The 22,329-nt window shown below is 42.0% G+C and overlaps 1 protein-coding gene across 4 annotated transcripts in view; it reads left to right on the plus strand.

Moving 5' to 3' along the window:
• Positions 1-22,329, plus strand: part of atp8a1 (ATPase phospholipid transporting 8A1) — a 107,126-nt gene that overhangs the window by 35,724 nt on the left and 49,073 nt on the right. For 2 of the 4 annotated variants that reach the window (XM_080502544.1, XM_080502547.1), the window contains 11 exons: positions 1,223-1,296; positions 2,611-2,680; positions 2,785-2,912; positions 3,504-3,615; positions 4,269-4,440; positions 7,442-7,569; positions 8,605-8,682; positions 8,791-8,879; positions 12,954-12,998; positions 17,043-17,115; positions 21,829-21,934. In XM_080502544.1, the coding sequence (XP_080358670.1) occupies positions 1,223-1,296; positions 2,611-2,680; positions 2,785-2,912; positions 3,504-3,615; positions 4,269-4,440; positions 7,442-7,569; positions 8,605-8,682; positions 8,791-8,879; positions 12,954-12,998; positions 17,043-17,115; positions 21,829-21,934 (1,075 nt within the window). The remainder of the gene's footprint in view (positions 1-1,222; positions 1,297-2,610; positions 2,681-2,784; positions 2,913-3,503; positions 3,616-4,268; positions 4,441-7,441; positions 7,570-8,604; positions 8,683-8,790; positions 8,880-12,953; positions 12,999-17,042; positions 17,116-21,828; positions 21,935-22,329) is intronic. The other 2 variants (XM_080502545.1, XM_080502546.1) reach the window with 2 other exon arrangements.

Consider the following 22,329-nt stretch of genomic DNA (forward strand, 5'->3'; position numbering starts at 1 on the left):
TTTCATCAAGATCCCCACACAAATATTAAAAGGAAATCATAACACGCTTTGATCAGCACTTTTTCTTTCCTGCTTTTCCTGATCTCCATCGAGCAGAAGTGGAATTCACTGACCTTGTGGTCTTTGTCGTTCAGGATCACAGTTGTCACGTTATAACCGCTTGAAATCTTACTTTCACCATTAACTAGGAACTAAGAAGTCCAGTTTTCCCATCATCTCACATACATTGTTTTCAAGTGAAAGGTTTTAAAAAATATTTCTCACACCTGAATGATGAGTGTTGGAAACAAGGTTCCACTTGTGTTGCCACAATGCTTTAATATAATTATTAATCTTTCTCTCCTGACAGGCTTATGGATCTTAAAGTTGATGTCTTGTGTTTTGTGGGGTGGTTTAATCGCCAGTTCACAGCACTAACCAGTTTATTTTCACAGGTTGAGGTGGGCGATGTTATTAGAGTAAATGGCAGTGATTTCGTACCTGCGGATGCTGCCATTTTATCATCCAGGTATCGGAGGCCACTCTTCTGCCCGGACTGTGGGGATCTCCTCCCTCCGTTTCCTCTTCCTCCTCTTGCTCTCCGTCAGCTCTTCATGAAGAAGTGATGGTTCCAGGAACTCACCGAGCCATTGTTGTTGAGTTTGGAAGTAGTACTAGTATATAAATATGACATTTAAGTCAATTCACTACCTCTGACGGCAACCATCATTTCTTCAGTTGGGTCTGTGGTCATGTGATTTTTGATTAGATTTGACTGGTCATATCAACATAAACCTCCCTACCTCTTTCACCTTTTCAACGCCCATGTGCACCGGAAGAGTTATTCCTTCTAACGGCAGGTCTTTGCCCTTCCCAAATGTTTTTACTTCAAATTTATTTCATGTTCTCCTCTGATGAAACCAGTGAATATACAGTATTTTATTTCATGATGTTCCTTTTCCTTAACGGCTTTGTGAAGAGGTGAACAGACGACCAACCATTCCTCTGATCAGATCATTGTGCTCTTCTCATCTCCCTGAAACTGAAACAATTCTCTCTCTCCCCTTATTTGTTTGCCGTTTGTCTGTTTGTGTTCTTTTCCCCATTTCTCCCCCCCCCCCCCCCCCCTCTCCACCCTTCCTTTGTTTTCTTCCCCTCTCATCCTCCCCTCCTGCCCTCCCTGCCAACAACTGCCACACTCCCTCTGTCTCGCCCCCTGCTGGTGTGTGGTTGCTAATACCAGGTGGCTGTTGGGGAAGTCGTCAGAGCTGCAAATGGGGACCACCTCCCGGCCGACCTCGTCATTCTGTCGTCCAGGTCAGGAAACCAGCAACATTACCAACAATGCACCGGGGGGGGGGGCAGTGGAGCTCTCCTAACACCATTGACAAATGGTTCATTTTTCACACCGAAGGGGGGGGGGGCGTGATTGTTTTGGAAACAACCAGATATTTCAATGCCATGTCTCTTTCTTATTTGGTTTCTGCTTTTCCTCCATGTCGTCTTTTGGCAGCCGTAATGTGCTGTTTGTATGAGCCACTTTTATTAAGTTTGACTTTGTTTTACCATCTACTTTGCATTGTAGAGTTATTTTAAATGTTTGGCTGAAACTTCTAACACTGCTCAGTTTGACTGTAGTGTTACACCACAGGAGCACGTGCCGCAACTTTTAAATACGTTCTCTTAGGACTGAGTCTATTCTCCATATCCCTGCTCTTGCATGGCTTGTATGGCACTCTGAACGTGTTATAGTTTGCATGCACTCGTAGTCCAAAATGAAAACAAAAACCCACATCTTGGATGTACAGTATTTACTAACTTTCCACAACATGCTGCTGCCACCTGGAGCAGCAGACCTGTAATTCAGTTATTCACAATCACAAGGCAAGAAGTAGAACAGCAATGAATGTCAGCATTCACTTCGTGGCCATCACAGTAGACTTCTGCTCATCTCTCTGCAGTAAAACACTCATTTAATAGTGTCTCGCAGCAGATTCAAAACCTTTCAGTGATTGTGGAAGGGCGTCATTGTCTTCGGTATGAATAATTTACTCCATTAAGAGCAGCGAACCAGCGACCCAGCTCACCTCATCCACCGCACCGGCATGCTGTACAGCTCTCTGTCCTTGTGCCCAGAGTCTGTCAGAACTCTATTGTCTGCTTTGTTTGCTGTGCCTGCTTGCTCCGATCGCCCCACTCTTGATGTTCTCTCTCTCTCTCTCTCTCTCTCTCTCTCTTGCTCTCCCTGCCTTCACTATCGGTGCCTCTGCTGTGTGTTTTAGCTTCACTTGAAAGACAGCTCGGCTCCTTGGGAACACCAAACGAAGATGTTGTGTCCGTCTTTGGGGTGTTTGCTGTACATTAAGTGGGTGACTTCATTAAGGCCCTGGTGTTATTTCGAGGCTTTCTTTGGCTGCCACGAAGCATCTTTGTTCGCTGTTCCCAAGCTGTTGTTCTGTTGTAACACATTCAATTGACCGTGATATTGAGAAGTCACCACTGTGACATAAGTACTTTGCTTGTCACTACACAATAGTATTTAAAACAAGTTTAGACGACATCATCTGGACATGATCTCTCGTAATATTGTTAGACAACTCCCAAGTGTCTTATCTTCTTGCTCCACCACAGTGAACCACAGGGTATGTGCTACATTGAAACATCAAACCTCGATGGAGAAACAAACCTGAAGATACGACAGGTGATTTTTCTCTCATTTTATTATAATTTTTTCTACATTTCCATTATGAATTTCAGTCCACACAATGTTGCACTGCTTTAAAGCTGCTTTAACAACACCTGCAGGGTCTCCAAGTGACAGCAGACATAAAGGAAATTGACAACCTGGTGCGTCTATCCGGGCGGATGGAGTGCGAAAGCCCAAATCGCCATTTGTACGAGTTTGTCGGGAACATCCGCCTGACTGGACACAGGTAGGCGCATTTGCAGAGCCCCACTCCTGGCTCTGTGCCTCTCTTACTAACTCAATAACCCATTAGTCCGGACCAGAGCCAATACCGGAGCATTATGAGGTTTCAGGGAATATTTTATCCTTCTGCTAAATAAAATTAAAGGACCTGCTCCACTGATATTCAATTTCAAACCTGCTTTGCCATTGTGAGGAAAATGCATTGCGTCTGTGTGGCAGCTTTTAGGACGCAGTGGCTTAAACCACAGAGTCAGAGTGTAATACAATATCTTCATATTGACTGAAATGTTATTAATGAGTACTGTGTATTTTGTTCAGTTTTAGCAGGAGGAGGCTGAAGTCATCAATCCCCAAAGGGTCATCTCCATGTTTCTTAGTTCACAGTCCTAATATGATTAGTTTTCATGTTAAATTGTTTATTACTAAAAATGTCACACACATTGTATGTTCTGGTCTCAAATGAACATTTGTAAAGAGCAGATTATAATCTGGAGGCCAGTCTTTCACAGCAGCACATACAATTCGGAACCTCGGTTGATTGTGACGCCTTCATAGGAAAGAACCCTCCTAATGGCGCCGACGCTTCTTGTTGCAGCACAATGCCACTGGGCCCAGACCAGATCCTACTGAGAGGAGCACAGCTGAGAAACACGCAGTGGGTCCATGGCGTGGTTGTCTACACGGGGCATGACACGAAACTCATGCAGGTGAGGCGTGCATGTAGAGCAGCGGTCCCCAACCGTTTTATTTGAGCCACTGACCAGTTTAATATCAGACAATATTTTCACGGACCGGCCTTTAAGGTGCGGCAGATAAATACAACAAAATAAAATGTAATGATAAACGCGAATCCACCGTGTACTTGTATGTTATTCTTCGGTCTCCTCACTTCCCCATTGCTAAGAAACTTTCCAAAGACGTCCGTTTTTTTCCTCATTTTGCTGCTTGTGGGTTTAATCTCAGAGCTAACGTGTCACGTGACGAGACCAGCATCTTGACATGCATCAAGAGTGAGTCATAGATGGCTGTAACACTGAGAGTTCGGCCATTTCTCAAAATCAAACAATGCTCAAACTCGGATAATAAATAAATCGGAACTAATGTAAGTTGTTTCTGTGCGGCCCGGTACCAAAGGACCGTGGCCCGGGAGTCGGGGACCGCTGATGTCGAGCATTTAGTGTATTATTTGCTGGAAAATAATCAGTCTTGAAGTTTCTCAGTAATTATGGCTTTGTCGATATCTTATAAGCGACACAGAGAATTTGTTTACACAAAAGAGTTTTTTTCCTCTTTCACAGACCGCACAAGGAGAACTTGCGGTGTATTGTTCACACAGCTGATTTCTGAATGTTTTCCCCAGAATTCCACACGGCCTCCTCTGAAGCTATCCAATGTGGAGCGAATCACCAACTTTCAGATCCTCGTACTGTTTGGCTGCCTGCTGGCCATCTCTCTGGTCTGCTCCATTGGCCAAACCATCTGGAAGTACCAGTACGGCAATGATGCCTGGTACATGGACCTCAACTGTAAGAGTCTCAACAGGCCCTGCTGCACATCTGATAGCGCATATTTATGTCTCACTTGTCCATATCAGCTTATTTATTTGTCACTTTAAGTTCCTAAATGCTGGTATGTGTTGTGTCGTGTTTTTTGTTTGGTTTTTTTTTTACTTTACGTTGCCTTAGTCAAACTACGTTTCGCATTACAAGTGAAATATGTGGCAATGTGGGAATAATTGAATTCCCTTTTTAAGTGACAAAAGACAGCTGAGACATGCATAAATGTGTTGTGAATGAGTCTGATTGGAAAAAAAAAAAGAAATGGTTGAATATCACTGCGCTGCTGTACTTTTTTGTTCCTTTCTAATGTTCTGTTTGATTTTGTTGTTTTCTTTGTTGTCGTTTTTTTAACAGCTCCAGGTAACAACCATTTAAAAGCCTTGGCCATCCGTGAATGACCCTCCCTTACTAACCCCTTACTGAAGCTCTGCCTTTGCTAAGCAAATGAAGCCCCCTACCCTCGCCCCTATATGGCTGCCCTACTTTGTATGGGCCCATGCCATGGACAAGCACATACCAGGGATCCAACAATAGGTTTTTCCCCTCCAGCTCTTATACTTTCGTCTAGTTATTTTCAGTGCCTGATGCAAACAGTGTTTCACTTTTCCTCCATTTTCTTTTTTTTTCTTTTTTCTTTTTTATTGTGCCACGTTAAACGCTTTGCAGGTCCCGAGCTTCAGACTGTCACTTTTTTTGTCCGCTCTTTTTTTTATATATATATTTTTTTTTTTTTCCCTCTAAGAAATGAATAGCAGCATTTACTTTGACTGCAAGGCAGATGAGGTTGGGCTCAGGTAGCTTTTCATCGCAGGATATGTGTTTATTGCTCGAACACAACATGCGATGTGACCCACGGGACACGAGCTGACATTTTCTAAATGCCTCTGCCGCCCTCTATTCTTGTGTGGATTATTCAAAGGACAGACAGATAGGGGAGGGGAGGGACTAGGCGGGAATTTTTACTTAATTTTTTTTTTTTTTTACAAGCATTTTCAAAACATTATAGGACACTAGTCTTTTTCGAAGCTCAGTATAAATGAAGGCTGCTCATTTTCTGGCTTTTCATGTGTTGTGATGAAGCTCTGAACCTGGTGTGCAAAGTGCTTATCGTGACACTTCAGCCATTACTCTGTACCCTGATAGGCCTGTGTAGGAGAGGTTGTGCCCTGGTCAGTTTAAGCTTGCATTATGACTTACGCTTGTCCTCTTCAAACACTGAAGTATTGGAATTTCTTTTTTTTAAATTTCTTTTTTTTTTTAAATTTAAAATGTTTTATTGTTGTCCACATTGGCATTTCAACCACCCTCTAAAAGACCTGATGTCAAAGCAATGAGGGCAGTGTAAGTTATAAAGCTTCATCTTGAGACTGATTTGACCTTCATGAGGAGTTGTTGAGGCTCTGTCCAGTGCGTATTATTCAACCTGTGACAAAAGAGAGAGGTGGGGATATTGTCATAAACAGCTGATTTACGATCACCACTTTGTTTTCTTTTCTTTTTTTTCACCACGGCAATTACTCCACATTTGGATGGTAAATGTATATGTGACCAGGGGAAACTGTGTGAGGCCACAACACGGCTCACAGGCTTGTACATGCCACAAATGCCGGCGATCATGCACATGAGCTGAATAACAAATTTGACTCTGACCTGTCGCAAAGACAGCCATGCAGTGTAACGGCTAAAGTAGGGTGTTGCTTCCCTCTTACCACTGCCACTTAGTTTTTGTAGGTAGTTGTGTGTTTTCTGCCCACATCCCCGAGGTCCTGCAGAGTATCTCTGCATGTGGCTGCTCTCTTGGCTGACGTGCTGGTAACACTTCTGCTTTTAGCATGGCGTTGGAAGAAGTGTGGCGTTTTTTCTTTGTCACCCTAAATACTGACATGTCATGTGAAAGCAAAGTGAACTTGGAGCGATCACACCATTTAGTCTACCATCACTTTCGTCACATGCCTATATTCACGTTATTGTGGTTTTGCAGTTACGGAGACAACACATCCATTGTAGTTTTGCAACCGTTTGCATGAACTGATTTGACACGTGAACTGCTTCGTGACCCCCAGTAGTTTTAACCTCTCATCAAATAACAGATTCCCTGTTCAACACATTAGGCTAACTACTAGAATCAAGTGAAATGACTTGATGTAGTGATTCTTATTTACAACCGAATTCTTTGGGCGGCATAATCCACCCACTCTTTTCCACTTCTTCTTGGTTGAGAATGTGCTGTGGACTGAATCTCCCTCCTTTTGTCTTGAAAGCATCCAAACTGTCTGTCTTCCCCCCTCACTTCTGAACAAGTACTCCCTCCTTCATGTGTTGTTGTAGCAGTAGCTTCCATTCTGCCACTTCCTTTGTGCCATTCAGTTTATTCTTTTCCGTTCCGTAAATCGTTCTGTCATGGGGAAGGGCTGGCCCTCTCAACCGCAATGCTAAGATCAAGGCTTGGGTTGAGGAAGGTAACATTTGCACCCCCTGCAAGCTGAGGAAAGGTAAATCACACCCCTCCTGTCTTCATGTTTGATGTCAGTGGGGTTACATGTTGATCATTGCCAATTGGCTGGGGCTTTTTGGGACACCAGCATCATTTTGCATAGTGCTTTGTGGAACTCATTGCCTGGATCATGCTGGATGCCAAGGCTGCTGCTGTGACACTAATGACATTTGAGATACTCCAGTCCCAACTCCCTACTTTGATACTTTGGGACATTAAATTGGACTGCTAATCGGTTGAGTTGTATAAGAGGATGAGGTTGGGTGGAAGAAATGGTTAATTCCAGCTAATGCACAATATTAGCCCAAAGCATTCTCTGAATTGGGATAATGTTGATCATTGGCTGGAAGTAGCTTTGGGCATTTTCATTTAACTAACTGATTTTTTGTTTTTGTTTTGTTTGTTTGTTTGTTTTAGAAGCCAACACTGATGACTCTTCTGTGTATCACTTCCCTTTGTTCACAACTTGTCCCCTGATAGATGGCGGGGCAGCAAACTTTGGTCTCAACTTTCTCACCTTCATCATCCTGTTCAACAACCTGATCCCCATCAGCCTACTGGTCACACTGGAGGTTATCAAGTTCATTCAGGCATTTTTCATCAACTGGGTGAGTCAAAGCTGCTGTGGACAGGTGAAATGACCTCTTAAAACAACGTAATTTATTTTAAGTTATGAATTTAAAAAGGACTATTAGGTTTACCTCTGCATTATGTGAACAGCCATTCATCCAATTATGTAATTGGTCCTGAGAGTAGATGATGGATTATTTGCACAGTAAATCGCAGATTGTAATTATTTCTACGTTGTGCACTGGACTGCGTTGAAACTCGTTACAGTCACAACTGTAAAAACCAAATGGCAAGTCTCGTAGACGGATAAAGTGAGTAACTGGTGAGTGGAGATGACATTTATCAGCGCGAGAGTTTCCGAGGTGCTGGTCGAGACCACAGCAAAATACAGAGGTTCTGAGAGGATACATTATGGCTTTTTGATTTGGTACACGTTTTACTCCTAATGCCACTTGAGCAGTTGCTGTTCAGGGCCTTTTAATGACCATAAAACAATCAGACCTGCATTAGCACTTTTATAATTCATGAAATATCTGTTGTATGGAGGAGCAATGATTTCATAACTCATGTCCATTAATGCACAGCTCTTAAGTGGCCCACACATTGATTTTTTTTTTTATTGAAATGTTGTTGTGTATCCTTTTGAAAACATTCTGTTTTGACTTCTGCATCTGTGTGAGAGAGACTAGGGGTCTTTTAGCAGCGAGACCAACCCCATCATCAGATAAACTCATTGGACGAGTTCAGTTTTTTTTCCCCTACTCCCAAAGTTATTTGAGGCCACTTTTATTCATTAAATTTTAAATGAAACCCTCGCAAGTAATTTTTAGCAGCATTCCGGGCAAATCGACCCACAGCTCCTGCTGGATCAGTATTTTCAGACAGGAAAGTGGAGAGTGAAGCGAAGCACCAAATGTTTTTACAATCGATTCGACGTTTGCTTTGAAGAAAACTTCAGTCGCTACCCAATGATTCCTTTTTTTTGTTTATGTTGATCCCTTTGAATTGCTTTTGCTAAAAAAAAAATCGCTGTATACAAATGTGCCATAACGCTCTTCTGTAATTGCTTGAAGGACACTGATATGCTCTACGAGCCGACAAACACTCCCGCCATGGCCCGCACCTCCAACCTGAATGAAGAATTAGGACAGGTACACAACGCTGTGTTGTCCAGATGCTCACCTGAAAGACCTGTCATTCTTCTTCTTCCTCTTCTTCTTCTTGAGCCAGTGTTAATCCGTGCCCCACTCCCTCTGCAGGTAAAGTACATTTTCTCTGACAAGACGGGAACTCTGACCTGCAATGTAATGCAGTTCAAAAAGTGCACCATCGCCGGAGTGGCCTACGGGTATGCTCTGTTTTCTTTTCTCTCTCTCTTTTTCTTTAACCCCATCCCGCTTCCTCTCTCCTCCTCCTCCTCCTCCTCCTCCCCCCCATCCTCTGGTTGCCTCCCTCTTCACCTTCATTAATTGCCGAGTGTGCATCATCGTACATCTGGCGCTCCTCTCTTCTCTCCTCCCTTGCCTTCTCATTAGCAGCTGCATCAGTGCTCCTCTCAACATAAACTATAAATAAAAAGCAGGCAGACGTATTCAAGCAAAAGGCACTTTCCACTCTCCTTCGCAGGCATTCCGTCCACCGTTCGTCACGTCTGCGAGACCCGGCGTCATCGATTAGTGTTTCCTCCGTGCGGTCCAGAGCTTGACTGTGTTCTCACACTGCAGCATCGTGATTAGAAACAGGAATTCAGATACTTATTTCCTTTGCCCCAGTGATATAAAACTCATCCAGTGTAGCATTTCATTAAATCAACTGTTAATGTTTCCCCCTCCCATTTCATTTCTGTCTGTACATAATTAGTCTTAGTAGCAAAACAAGTGGGAGAGCAGTGTCTTCATAGCACCAAAGCAAGTGCAGGCGTGACCGTACAAGATTAATCCCATTAGTTTTTTTAATTGAGAGCATGATTGATGAGGTGCAGACTGAAGGAAAAACCAATGTTTTATCTGGGGTTTTCCATACCCGCTCCTTGTTCGGCCTGTGAGCTCAGTGACGTCACTGGCAGCAGCTCATTCCTCAACAATGAAGCAAAGTTCCATTGTACATGTTGCTAAAGTGATTCCTACAAACTCCTTCTATCTGCCACCGATTCTCAATTACTGAAAATGTGTCATTTTTGGTACGTCATGTTCAGTGCTGCAGACGCTTCTTTTTTCTTCTTCTTGATTTAACTGGGTCAGTACAGGCGGACATCAGAGACGAGCACTCCACCCTCCTGACTGAAGTTAGACAGCAGTCTGTCCTTCCTTCATCCGAGGTGGATTTGCTTTTCTTTGAATCTCTGAAACGAGGCCTCCCTCTTATGCAACTGATAAATATGGATGAGTGTTTCGTAGCATGAGAGTGGATGACAGGTTTTAATGAGGCAAGGCTGTTTTGACGATGCCATCGTTTGACCAGCTCTACTTTTTGGTCTTTCTTTTTGTAATAAGAGTCGTGAGGGCTTACAAGCTAACAGTACAGTACTGTAAAGAGTATTATAAACCGAGACTCTGACAAAGCATAAAAAAGTGGGAATATTTGCTTTTTGTCCTTTGTTTTAACTTTTTTAATTCAAGATGGCACGAAGCTACAGTTTTTCTTTGACAGTTCATGAACGTCAACTTAACAACAGTCAGTATTTCAACCCTATTCAGTTGAGTCTGACAACATTTGACATGAACCTGTTATGCCTTGACATTGTGATTGACATAGAAAAATAAACTATGTCTGTAGGTTATTACAGTGACTCCTGCAGTCCATCTGTACAATTACGCAAGGTTCGCCAGTGTGTCACACATTTGCAATATGCAAAAACACGGTCAAATTGAAGTACTGCCACACATGCAAACTGGTCATAGAAAAAAGGGCACAAGCACTCTCCTCCTCCTCAAGTATGACATTTCTTGACAGTCTGATCAAATCTAAATAAATCCAGGTGCCCTGAGCATAATTCAATTGTATTTGTCATTTTCAATCATAAGTTTGCTCAAGGTTACTATTAATAAAAATGATGGAAATAATCTGTACTCCTGTAATGCATATCTAAAGTACCACGGCCGTTGTTTCTTTAGAAGTTCTCACAATGGTAATACCTTAGCAGTACTGATGAAATCTATGAAACCACATAATAGTGTCATAATATGAAACTCGCTGTTAATCTTGTTGCATTTCCCCAAAAGTGAAACACGCCAGCGTACTTGAATCCGTTGCACACTCTCAAACACAACTTGACTCCTCTCTCTGTCCTCCTTATCGTGGGTGCTTTCAGCTCTCAGCTTGCCTTAGGTTACCCATGAAATATGAATACAAAAGTAGTTCTGAGGCTGTCATTGTCTGATTAAACTTTAAATTCTGCAATTAGCATACTTGAATGATTAATTTTAGCCTTTTAAGCTCAAGAAATAGTTCCTTACGCTGCACAAGGAAGTTGTTGTAATATTGTGCAAAAGGAAAGACTAAATCCAAATGTGAAAACATGATACGTCTTCTACTAATGAATAAACAAGCATATGTTTAGTGCTTAATGTGAACCCCCCCCCTCCCCGATTTCACTGCCCGCATGTGTTCCTCACCACAAATTAAGTGCTGCTGTAATTAATAAAGCCATCCCCAAGGGTGTAGACATTAATTAATTCCACTGGATTGGAGTCCAAATCTGAGGGAGAGACACGGTCTAGGTTATAAAAGCCCCAGGGAAGAAGACTTGAGCAAAAAAAATACAAAAAAAAAGCAAAACAACTTCAAGAAACAATAAATCACCTAAAATGTGTTTAGAATTTTTAAAGCTCAAATGTGCGAAGGTTTCCGACAGAGTGGTGTTGTTTTATGTTGTCTACATACCGACAAAACAGGTTTATGTTCCCGACCGCACAAAAGCGAGCGGCTCAGAGCATCAACCGAACTGAGGCTGAAATCAAATGGAGAGCTGTAATGTTCAGTGGAGCACATCGTCTGCTTGCACACTTAACAGAATCCTGCTCTGCAGTTTCCTCTGCTCAAAACTGAAGCTCCACATGATAGTGATTCCGCTGCGCTGGCAGAGTGCTCTCTGGCCATATTTAGAACCTTACAATGCTTTTTACTTTGCTATACTTGTTAGAATCCATAGAGAGCAAAGACCTGCTTCTGCTGTCATGATCCAATTTTTTGTATTATTATTATTAGAAAGTCCTCTTTTAGAAAAAAAAAAACTTTCAAGATTTTTTTTTTTCCTTCACAAATAAAGCCAGGGGGTGTCAAACATACAATACGTGGGAAAGAAAGCGGCCCACCCAAAGGGCCATTATTGCCTTCAAGAAGACCTTCCCATTATAAAAATGACAGATTTGAAGAAAAAAATGATCAGTAAAAATAGCAGACTTAATGTTGTACTAAAACCCAGAAATGACCGGAGGACAGTAGCTTTATGTGCTATATGTGTATCTATTCAATGCTACTCTCCTACTGCACATCTTTTTTTTTGTTTGGTTTTGTTCTGGTTTTTTTTTTTTAGCGAAAAAGGTACCCGAAATGTAACTTATTAGGACTCCATTAAGCATTTTTTTTTTTATAGTTTTCTCAATAAAATACATCTTGCAATTGCACTAAATATTCATGTTGATAAAGTCATTTATCGTGCATAGCACAATTGTTTTTCATAATGAAAATCCTATCCTTTTTTCAAAAGCTATGTAATCATGTATTATGTGACTGTAATTGCTGGTACATTGTTAGAAATGTACCTGAATTATCAAACAAAGTCTCTTGTCTGAGTGGTCAATGTAGAACAAGCCTAATATTAGATAATGGCTCAAACAATATGTCCTCCCATAATAACTTTTGATTAAAGTAATTAAAGTTATTGCTCTGATTTACCCGTCAACTTTCAGGTTAGGTGTGTGGGTGGTTGTTTTCTACTGACTGGGAAAGAAATCTTCTTTTGGTTCAAACAACACCACTAAAGTTAAAAAAATTATTTGGATTTTATTTTTTTTATATACACAATATTAAGGCAATAAATCAGTTGCAATTTTACAACAGATTATAATGAACTCTAACAAAAGTAATACTTGCTTCTCTGTTTATAGTCTGTGTCCAACAGGCTGCTGTTGATGTTTCCTTCAGCAATAAAGTGAATAAACATCCAACATGTTTTTTCCCCACAATTTGATTGATTGATTGATTTCAAACTGTGACTTTGTAGCGTAGATAATTACAGTACCTCGCGTTATCGCTGCTTCCCACCTATTCCCAACACCCGAGTCTGACTCCCTGCCACATTTAACTCCTCATAAACAACCCCATATTAACTCCAACCCTGCCGAGTGCACGTTCACGCCACATGTTAACCAAAGACTTTTGTCAACAAGCTGCTTTTTGTTCTCTACCTTCGCTTCAACAGTCACGTCCCTGAGCCTGAGGAGGGTAGTTTTACAGAGGACGACTGGTAAGATGATGGGTGTGAAATGATGATGTTTGTTTTGTTTTTGTTTTTTTTGCGCTATTCGCTTTTGTGATGTATCAGTGCTGCCTTGCTTTGTGGAACTCGTGACCTTTGAAGACGACCTCAGTGTGTGTTTGTTTTCTTTTCCTTTGTGCACTCAGTCCTCCTGGGACATTGTGGTATGTGACTGTGGCTGTTGTATAGCTGTATATCTGTTGATGTGAACTTCAAACTGTATATTTGAGGGTGATGCTTCATGAGACTACTGTGGCTTCCTCATCCTAACAGACACGTGTCCATGAGCAGGTTTGTTGGAGGGACGTGTTTCACTGTGGTGTTGTGTTGAGGCTGACGTCGTGCAGCTCATTCTTCTTCGGTATGTTGACATGGAACTAACTCTGGAGGCGGTAGCTACACGAGTACGTGTTCGCTCTGTTTCGCACACAGTTCTGGTCCTTAAATCCATCTGCTCTCGTGTTGAGATCTGCAGTAACAGCATGGGAGAGTCGCATCCATTTTGCATGGGAGATTTGAACCTGTTTGTTAATGCCGATTATGCCAAAAAATGATTAATCTTGCGCCAGCTTTCTTGAAAGCATGTCTCTTCTATTGCCGTTTCTCCTCACTGGAAAACTGGGTTAGATGCTTGGTGCTTATACACAACACAGGTTAGAGACACAGCAGCAGCAGCAGCTGAAATATTGATGAGAAGTATTTTGGTGGTGAATGAAATATTCAAAAGTACAATATGAGTGTCATTTCAATTTTGGTTGTTTTTCAAAACAAGTGTCACGAATCCCAGGTGTGATCCTTTTAGAACTCTGCCGACAGCTCTGCCACAGCTCGGGTACGAGTTAATTTCCTCTCCGTCACTGGAGCAGGACAGCATGTTGTGTCACAGGTTTGATCTGGAGCAGATTCCGGGTTATTGACTGAACAGGCAGTGCTCTTGTTCCCATAGTGACGGGGCCGCTGTGCTGGCAGATACCCAATAACTGAGCATCCTCCTCACCAAGCCTCGCAAATCCACACGGCAGCAGACGGTTCAGAGACTCCTCCCCCAGGAAGGGTTTGAGGGTGTTGATGACACTGGACGTCTGGGATGTCAAACATACAGGCCTGCCAGAGACGTGATAATGCAAAGTTTAAATGTGAGAAAGAACAAGTCACGTCGCTACATTCTATACTTTGTCCACTGTAACAACCAATGAAATAATATATTTTTCTGGATGTAATAAAGCCAGCTATGTATGTCATAAATTGCAAATAGTAATACATTTTAATATTGAAGATTTTGTATCCTAAATGAATGAATATGAAGACTTCACAAAACCAGTAGAAAGGCTTTATTTTCCAGGCAACGCAGTCATATTTATGCATTAGAGACTGCAGTCAGTACTTTTTCAGAGGATGACACTTCAACCATGTAATAACTTATTTCATTAATGGCAAAATGTCACTACAATCGTGATTTAAGCACCATATTATACTACTGGCAGATTGTTACAGTATGGGCTTTATCATAATGAAACTATTGATATTATTGATCGATATTTTCTGATTGGTCGTTGTCGTCCATTTTAAGTGTGACCAGTGGACTCCAGAAAAAGCTGAACATTTCTTGTCAGTGATTTCAGGTTGTTGACAATAGATTTTATGAAAAGTAAAAATCGTGTAGTGTAGTAAAATGAGTTTGACACCCCTGTTATAGATTGTCTATGACAAACATGTTGCGCATGCAGTGTTTTTTCAGAACTTTTCTTCAATCTGCTGTTTTCAAAATGAGGTGTTTTTTGTGTTGTTGCAGTATTTAATGTAAAATTCAATTCTTGGATCTATTCAATTAACGTTGAAGCATTCATCCATCTGATCCGTGTTCCAACCCCTTAGTGAAACAAGGTCTTGGAAGTATGATGAATCTCTTTAACCTCCAGTGCATTGATGCAATTTGAACACAATATTGACACCAGCCCTGCTGTTTAATTGCACAGCTGTCTTCCCCTCCATTAATCCTTCCCCTCCAAACCTCCATTTTCTGTGCAGGAGCTGGAAGTATTACGAGCCAGCTCCCTGGTTGGCTCTCCGAGATCTCAACAGCATGTCCTGTGGGATTAAAAAGACTTACGGTTGCTAATGGCAGCCTCTGTAACGTTTCTATCAAACCCCAGTGCCGTGGACAAAGCTGCAGTCTGCCTGATCTATTGCGCTCTGTTTATCACAGAATCATGAATCGATCCCTGCTGGACAGCCAGCGAGCGCCTGGTGGCCACATACAGAAACCTCTGGCCCCAAGCCACTGTTAAAGGGATTAAAAAGAAAACCAAGACACCTGTTCCTTCTTTCTGTCCAAATTGTGGGTTTTCACCAGTTGAGCATGTTCTTTTGTTATCTACTGAAAAATACACTTTCTTCATATTTCTATGGTATTCAATCATATTGCCTATTGCCGTGCAATGTATTTCTAGTTCGAGTACGAGGGATCAATTTGGATTCCAGTCGTTTATTAGGGTTTGGCTTTGATTAATGGATGAGTAATGTGGTCTCATTTGTCGGCCAGATATTCAGCCTGTCTGCTGTCCCTGTGCAAACTTCCTCCTGCATCATTTTTTTTTTTTCCCAAGCAAAGGGGAGCACCATTTATTATTTATAGAAATGACCAAAGAGAATATTATATATAAACAGGATTGTGCATAAATGTATGAGCATGGATTCTTTGTGCATTGTGAAGTAATAATAATAACGTCCCATTTGAGCACATTTCTTTCTCAGAGGAATGATGGGATTCTGCCAGCTCAGACAGAACCCTGAGCAGTCGCACTGTAAATCATATTGTTGAAGCCCAGGGGAAACCGGAATTTGCATTCTGCCTGCATTGTGGATAATACTTCACTCAACAAATGTCAATACTGTGAGCACACGGCACTCACTGTGCCATGACTAATTTGAGATCCCCTCCGTGGTGCCAGGCTCTGTGCGAGTAACTTTAGATGAGAGCGGAAAGATGAGTTGATCGATCTAAAAACTACAGAAAAAGGTAAAAAAAACGCTTTGTGAGCATTTGATTAAGTACTCCCACACAATGTAATGTAGTTTGGAATGACTCCATTACCTTGCTGTTTTGTGTTGTCGATCAACGCTTGAGTGTATATTGTTTTTTAGAGTGTGTACTTTGTTGGGTGATAAAGCTGTGCTCTGAGTTCATCGGTTAAGCACACACATTTGCTGAAGTCTGTCGCTGTATGAAATTGAGGTTTGAAACATTTACCAAGCTCTCCTCTACACCCTGCAAAGGTGGTGGGGGGGGGGGGGGGGTACCTGCTGTGGACTCTGAAGGCGTGGAAAGCCGTCACTTCAGAGGCTGAGTGGGCAGCTTAGGAGCAAAGTTTGGGCTGTCGGAGGTGTTGCTGTGGTGTTAAAGGTGTATGACCTGTCAACTATTGATGCCAAAAGAATTTTCATTCATGTAAATGAGTCTTGGCTGGATTGCATGTGAGTGTCTAATGAAACCAGAGCCATATTATTAAATGTTTTCAATTAAACGTTGCAAATTTGAATTAACTCAAGGTTGTCAGGTGGCAGTATCCCTTCTGTCATATGTCTATACTTTGCTAATCTGGTTTATTTGGCATACTGTTTGGATTAAAGGAATCATTCATAGATTTGGATTTGTTGGGTATTTTACAGTTTATTTATATATAAATATCTTGTTGGATTTCGTGTTCTGATATGCCTGTCAGGCTGTACAATGATGGTTGATAACATTCCCTTTAAAACTGAAGGAAAATCCATGATTTCACTCAGACTTCAGGGGGCTGGAGGTACATACAGGCAACACACAGTGTCTCTGTGTTGCCATGACACTACAGTTGTCCTTAATTTTATTTGAGTCGGATGACGATATGATCATGATGCAAATGATTTGCTCCTCACTAAGTCTGGCCCCAGTCTCAGGACACTATGTTTTCACTGGACCGTCTTCCGTTCGGGGTTGTTCTGAAGAGCTCCAGTCTGTTCCCTTGTTTTGACTTCTGCATCCCTTCTTTCCAGCCACAGCACACACTCGTCGGACGAGGATGGATTTACTGACCAGAGCTTACTGGAAAACCTCCAAAGTAATCATGTAAGTAATGTCGGGAATCCCCGCTGTCTGCCTGCAGCAACGGCCACTGTTGGGACAAATTAAGCAGGATTCTGAATGGAATTGTGACTTTTACATTATGTCCTTTTTGCCATTTTGCATACACTGTGTTAGCTTCTGTATTGTATCTATTAATAGAAATCCTCCAATTTCATATGACATGCATAATGTTTTTTGGGGGTTTTTTTTAACCAAGAAGCTACAAGTTGTGACAAATTTAAAACCACTATTGTATATTCTCCATGTAAAACGTGATGCCTACGAGATGTACGCACAAGCCGAGCGGGAGACAAACTGCAGAGCACAGCTTCAACAGTTTGATCAATTTGAGAAGGGCTTCATTCGGCCATTTGAGAAACTCTGAAGACCACCAGTGATTGTGGGTCAACGCGATCTTTTCCAAAACACAAACTGCTGAATACACTTGTGTTGTTAAACAGAAGCAGCGACGGCCACCTGTGGTCATGTTGGAGCGTGATGGATTGGCTGTTTGAGTCACTCAGCTGCCGCCCCATGTGGGGGAGGCAGAATGTCACATTTAATTACATACAGTAGTGGCGCCCAGGGAAAGCAGTAATCCCACTGTGATATTTGCTCTGTTATGACAGCAGAATCTCTCCACACATTGAGTCGCTCCCAGATTTGCTTCAGCTTCATATTGATATCATCTCGCCCACTGCTAATTATGCCGCAGAAACAAACTGCTGTTTTGAAACCACAATCTCAAGGCTAATGCTCTGCTGATGGTGGTTGTCTCTTAACATTGTAGCACTAATGTGAATCATAGTATTATCATTCTCTTCGTGGTTTTTTTTTTTTTTTTTCCTCATATAAATTGACTTCCTTTGATTTCCTGGTGTCAAGATGGTGGCAGCAGCTTAGCACCTTAATGGACTGTACTGGTAGGTGTATTTTACCGCTTGGTACTCTCAATGTGCTTTCCATGGTCAGTCACATTTGCACACAACGGTACATTGCCCAAGGATATATGGATGGCGCAAGATCAAGGATCAGACCTGCTCTCCCAGCTGAGCCGCAGCTGCCCTTTTAAATCCTTTAAGTTGCAGGTTGGGGCCTCCATGTATCAAGGAGTCCTGGATTCCAATGACCCTGTTGCCAGTTCACCTCTTTTTCCTCCATGGGAAACCTTGAACAGACACCGACCACTTAATAGTGCGACAGCTGCTGCAGTTTGGGAGAATATCTCACTGTCGTCTTGTCGTCATAACGTGAGCCTTGTAAAATACAAAATGGTCAGTTGCTGATGATTATAACTCCCCACTTACAGGTGCTATAATCAGAAGTTTTATATATATAATCAGAAGGTTTATATCTATATATATTTTCACTTCACCTGTCAGAATTCATAATACTACGGCTAATCAGTATATTAAGAAATGCTTTTCAGTCAAGTCCTGATTTCCTCGCATCATGAACTCTTGTGACGATAAGGATGCACCTCCTGACTACCCTGATCATTACCCACAGTTCTGCATGGCTGCTGGCTGTTTGTAGGCGTAATGTTGATACTCTGTTGAAGGGGACGGCATTCTAGAGAAGAGGGGAACTAATAGTGCTGACAAAAATAAACATCCCCTCCAGCGCTTTTCATGTTCTCTTGAGTCACTGGACACGTTCTCTGCCTTGCAGAGCTGCAGCGTGTGTTTATTTTTTGCTCGCACGCCCGGGTTCTCCGTCCCGTCGCCCCCCCGACCCGTCTGCGCTTTCCACACTGGCCACGTCTGAAGTGATGAGCGTCTGTCACTGCCGCCGCGACACAGGTTGCCCAGCAGTCGGTGTGGGTGTGATCGCTGGCACAGGATTAACTGTCACATCTAATTGTGCCATCAGAGCAAAGTTCGAAGAGCCTGTCAAGGGTCCCACCACCCTGAAATATCTCACACACACGTTTGTGCTTCTATTACTTTGACAGCTCTCAATAACTCAGCCCTCATGGCAAAAGTATATTTAGACATGAAGTGGTCACATTCTGAGCACTTTAATATCTCATCATCAAAAGTCTACTTTGTTTTAAAGCCCACAAATCAACCCCCCCCCCCCCCCCCTCAAAAAAACAAAAGTTGAAAAATCCCAACTGAAAGATACATTTTATTTTCGGTATATACTGTAATATTTTGCATAATAAAGCCCCTGCGAGAGACAAATTGTTTCAGTATTAAGTATGAAAGTCTCCTTCAATTTGGATTTTGTAAAATGTTCAGAAAACCGCTACAAGATATTAAATAAGTTTTCTTAAATGTACAGTATGACCATTTACAAAGACCGAGACAGCAGAAACAAACATATCTTCCACTATTCAGTTACTCGGAATAACAATATCTGAGAGGGATTAATAAAACTGTGGTTTCCACCATAGCAGTGTCTCTGTTCTGTCTAGGTCTTTCTGTGTGGGATGTGTCTGTGTATTCCAGGTTCCCCCATAATCCAAATTCCAATTTATGACCGTTGGGACTCATCCAGGGTGTTCTCTACCATGGCCTATTGAAAGTGCAGTACCTTGTACAATAAACGACAACAACAAGAAATGAACTGGCCTAAAGCACAGCAGTTGACACACAATATCCTGTGTTTTAAATTTGTGAAAGCAGATGTCATCTACGAGTGGTCGTTGGCTGGTTTGCTTCTTGGCTTCATACAATGACTGCAGGCCTTTGTTTGCTTGTCTTGTCATCATCGGGCCGGATTGGCAGGGTGAAAACAGCGTGCAGATGCCAAACGAGGAGCTGCGCTCTTTAAATCTGCTCACAAGTACATTTAACGGTGGCCTATATGTAATCTTAGCCATAAAAACACTAAATCAGACCTTTTAAAAAAAAAAAGTGAGAGTGTGGTAGTTTAAAACAATTACTCGCTGTCAGGGTGTATACCTGAAGAACACACACACACACACACACACACTGACACGTCCTTCAGAGGATACCTGTCATCACGGACCAGATTAGCATGCTGCTTGGATACACAGGGACTCTCGCAGCCACCTGGACTGTAATAGACTCTGTGTATTTTAATTTACAAAAGGCCCTCTGATTTTATCCTCCTCCATTCATCATTTGCTCCTTTGTTCCTCGGTCCTCTCATCGTAGTTTCCACGGCCGACGGAAAGAACAGATTTGAAGGCACCGTGAGAAAGAAAGCACAGGTTTCTGTTTGAGTCGGGGAGTGACAGGCTTTTTTTGAGTCATTCTTTTTATAGCAGTGACTCCTTGTAAAACCTTAAGAATATTTCAAAAGGCAGATAAATATATCTCTTAGACCTGCTGTGTATTTTCAGAATTACTACAGCCTGAGTGCTGTTGGTGCTGCATTATTCAGTCCTGTTGTTGACCTGGAGGCGATATCTTGGCCTCAGCTGTGGTCCGTGACTACAAGCTGGTGGTCCTCCAGCCTCAGACAGGAGCCCCAGCAGATGCCTGTCTGCCTCGACCCCACGGCAAGTTAGTCATACTGTTCCTCTCATTAAAGACAAAAGCCCTCAGAATATAGGTTAGGCTGGGGTTTTTTTTTCTCCTCCTTTTTCTTAACTAAACCACAGTTTATGTTGGCCGGAAAAGCACAATGGCTGTCAGCTGCTGACGAGGAAGCCGATTGGCTCGTGACCAGCTGTCATTTGCCTGGCCAAACTTGAGTGGTGAGAACTGAAGCCAGATGAATTTCAGAGAGTGACACACCTCGGGCTGGCTGAGGATCAACACGGAGAGCTAATGACTGTTTAGATACCATTATGCTTAAATGTTATAGCTACAATGAATCATTAGGCTCCAGTGTGGTTGTTACAACGTGCTGTCGTATCCACAAAGGACTGCAGTCATGTCACGGCAATCTTCTTAAGTTTGGAATTCAATTCAATGTGTTCCATTGTGTGTCACTATATGGGAGCAGAAAACCCGCGCAGGATGAACATGTAACCTCCAGACAGAAAGGCCACTGCCTGGCCTCTACCCAAAGTAATGTTTGTGATTCCTCAATCAGTAATGAGGGACAGAAAAGAAAACTGATTTTTAGAAAAAAAACCTCAAAAGGAATCAAATGATCACAAATTACTTTTGAAGAATACCAGCCTGGGCTCTGATGCAAAACATTGTTCGCTGTTTCTTTATTGGTACCTTTTTATGTTTTGTTTTTGCAGTGGACTGTCAATATAATTGAAATGATGATGAAAGTTAAATTACGACCTCAAGCACTGTGGGCTTTTCTGAAGTCATAGCGGTGCAGTAACAATCATTTGTCTTTTTTTATTGGTCGGAAAGGTCTTCACATTTTATTCATCATTTTCTTTTGAGTGGTGTCGACAACATCAATGCATTCAAATAAAAAGCCTTTTCGGGGACATCATGGCTTTACAATGGCAGTTAATGGACTAAAAGAACCAAGACGGTCAATTGACTGCAAACATTGAGTAATCAAAGGCTTCTACATTCTAAACAACCCTTATTCAAATACATTTTCTTTAAAAGTGTCTACAAACCAGGTATTTGTATTGATTTCTGCAGCAGGTCACGTGTGCCGTACATCTGTCACACAAGAATGTGTTTCCACTCTGCCCTTGCTCTCCCTCTCTCTCTCTCTCTCGCTCTCTTTTTACAGTGTCGTCAAGGTCTTCCTATTTATTGTGCTTCTGTTACATGTTTTATTAAAGAACATTAAAAGTCACGTTGCCCTCTCCTCTCCATGTAGCCTACAGCTGCTGTTATCCTGGAGTTCATGACCATGATGGCCATCTGTCACACTGCAGTCCCCGAGCGCATGGATGGGAAAATCACCTACCAGGCAGCATCTCCAGGTGCCTCACACCCTCTAGTAGATTAAAGCCTCCGGGTATAAATCATGCTGTGCTGGTATTAAACCAGTGACACGACTGTTCCCACATTGCAGTTCGGGAACGTTGTCATTCTGTAGCGACTAAGTAACCTAGACCAAAGTGGTGCTTTCTATTTGTTTATTCTTAAAAGAAGTGTTTCTCTTTCCAATACTTGGAAACGTATTTTTAGGTATAAAGGCACATGATATGCAGGTTTGGCTTTGAACAACTTGTGTACACCTGAAGCAGAAGAAATGATAATGTTGCCCGTTCCAGTCAAAGGAAATGACAACGCTGGAGATAATTTCACCTACGAAATACAGATCTATAAGTTAAAGGGTAATCCGAATAATTGATTTATTTATTAGTTGCATGTT

This window comes from Blennius ocellaris (genome assembly GCF_963422515.1).
Source record: "Blennius ocellaris genome assembly, chromosome: 9".
Classification (NCBI taxonomy): domain Eukaryota; kingdom Metazoa; phylum Chordata; class Actinopteri; order Blenniiformes; family Blenniidae; genus Blennius; species Blennius ocellaris.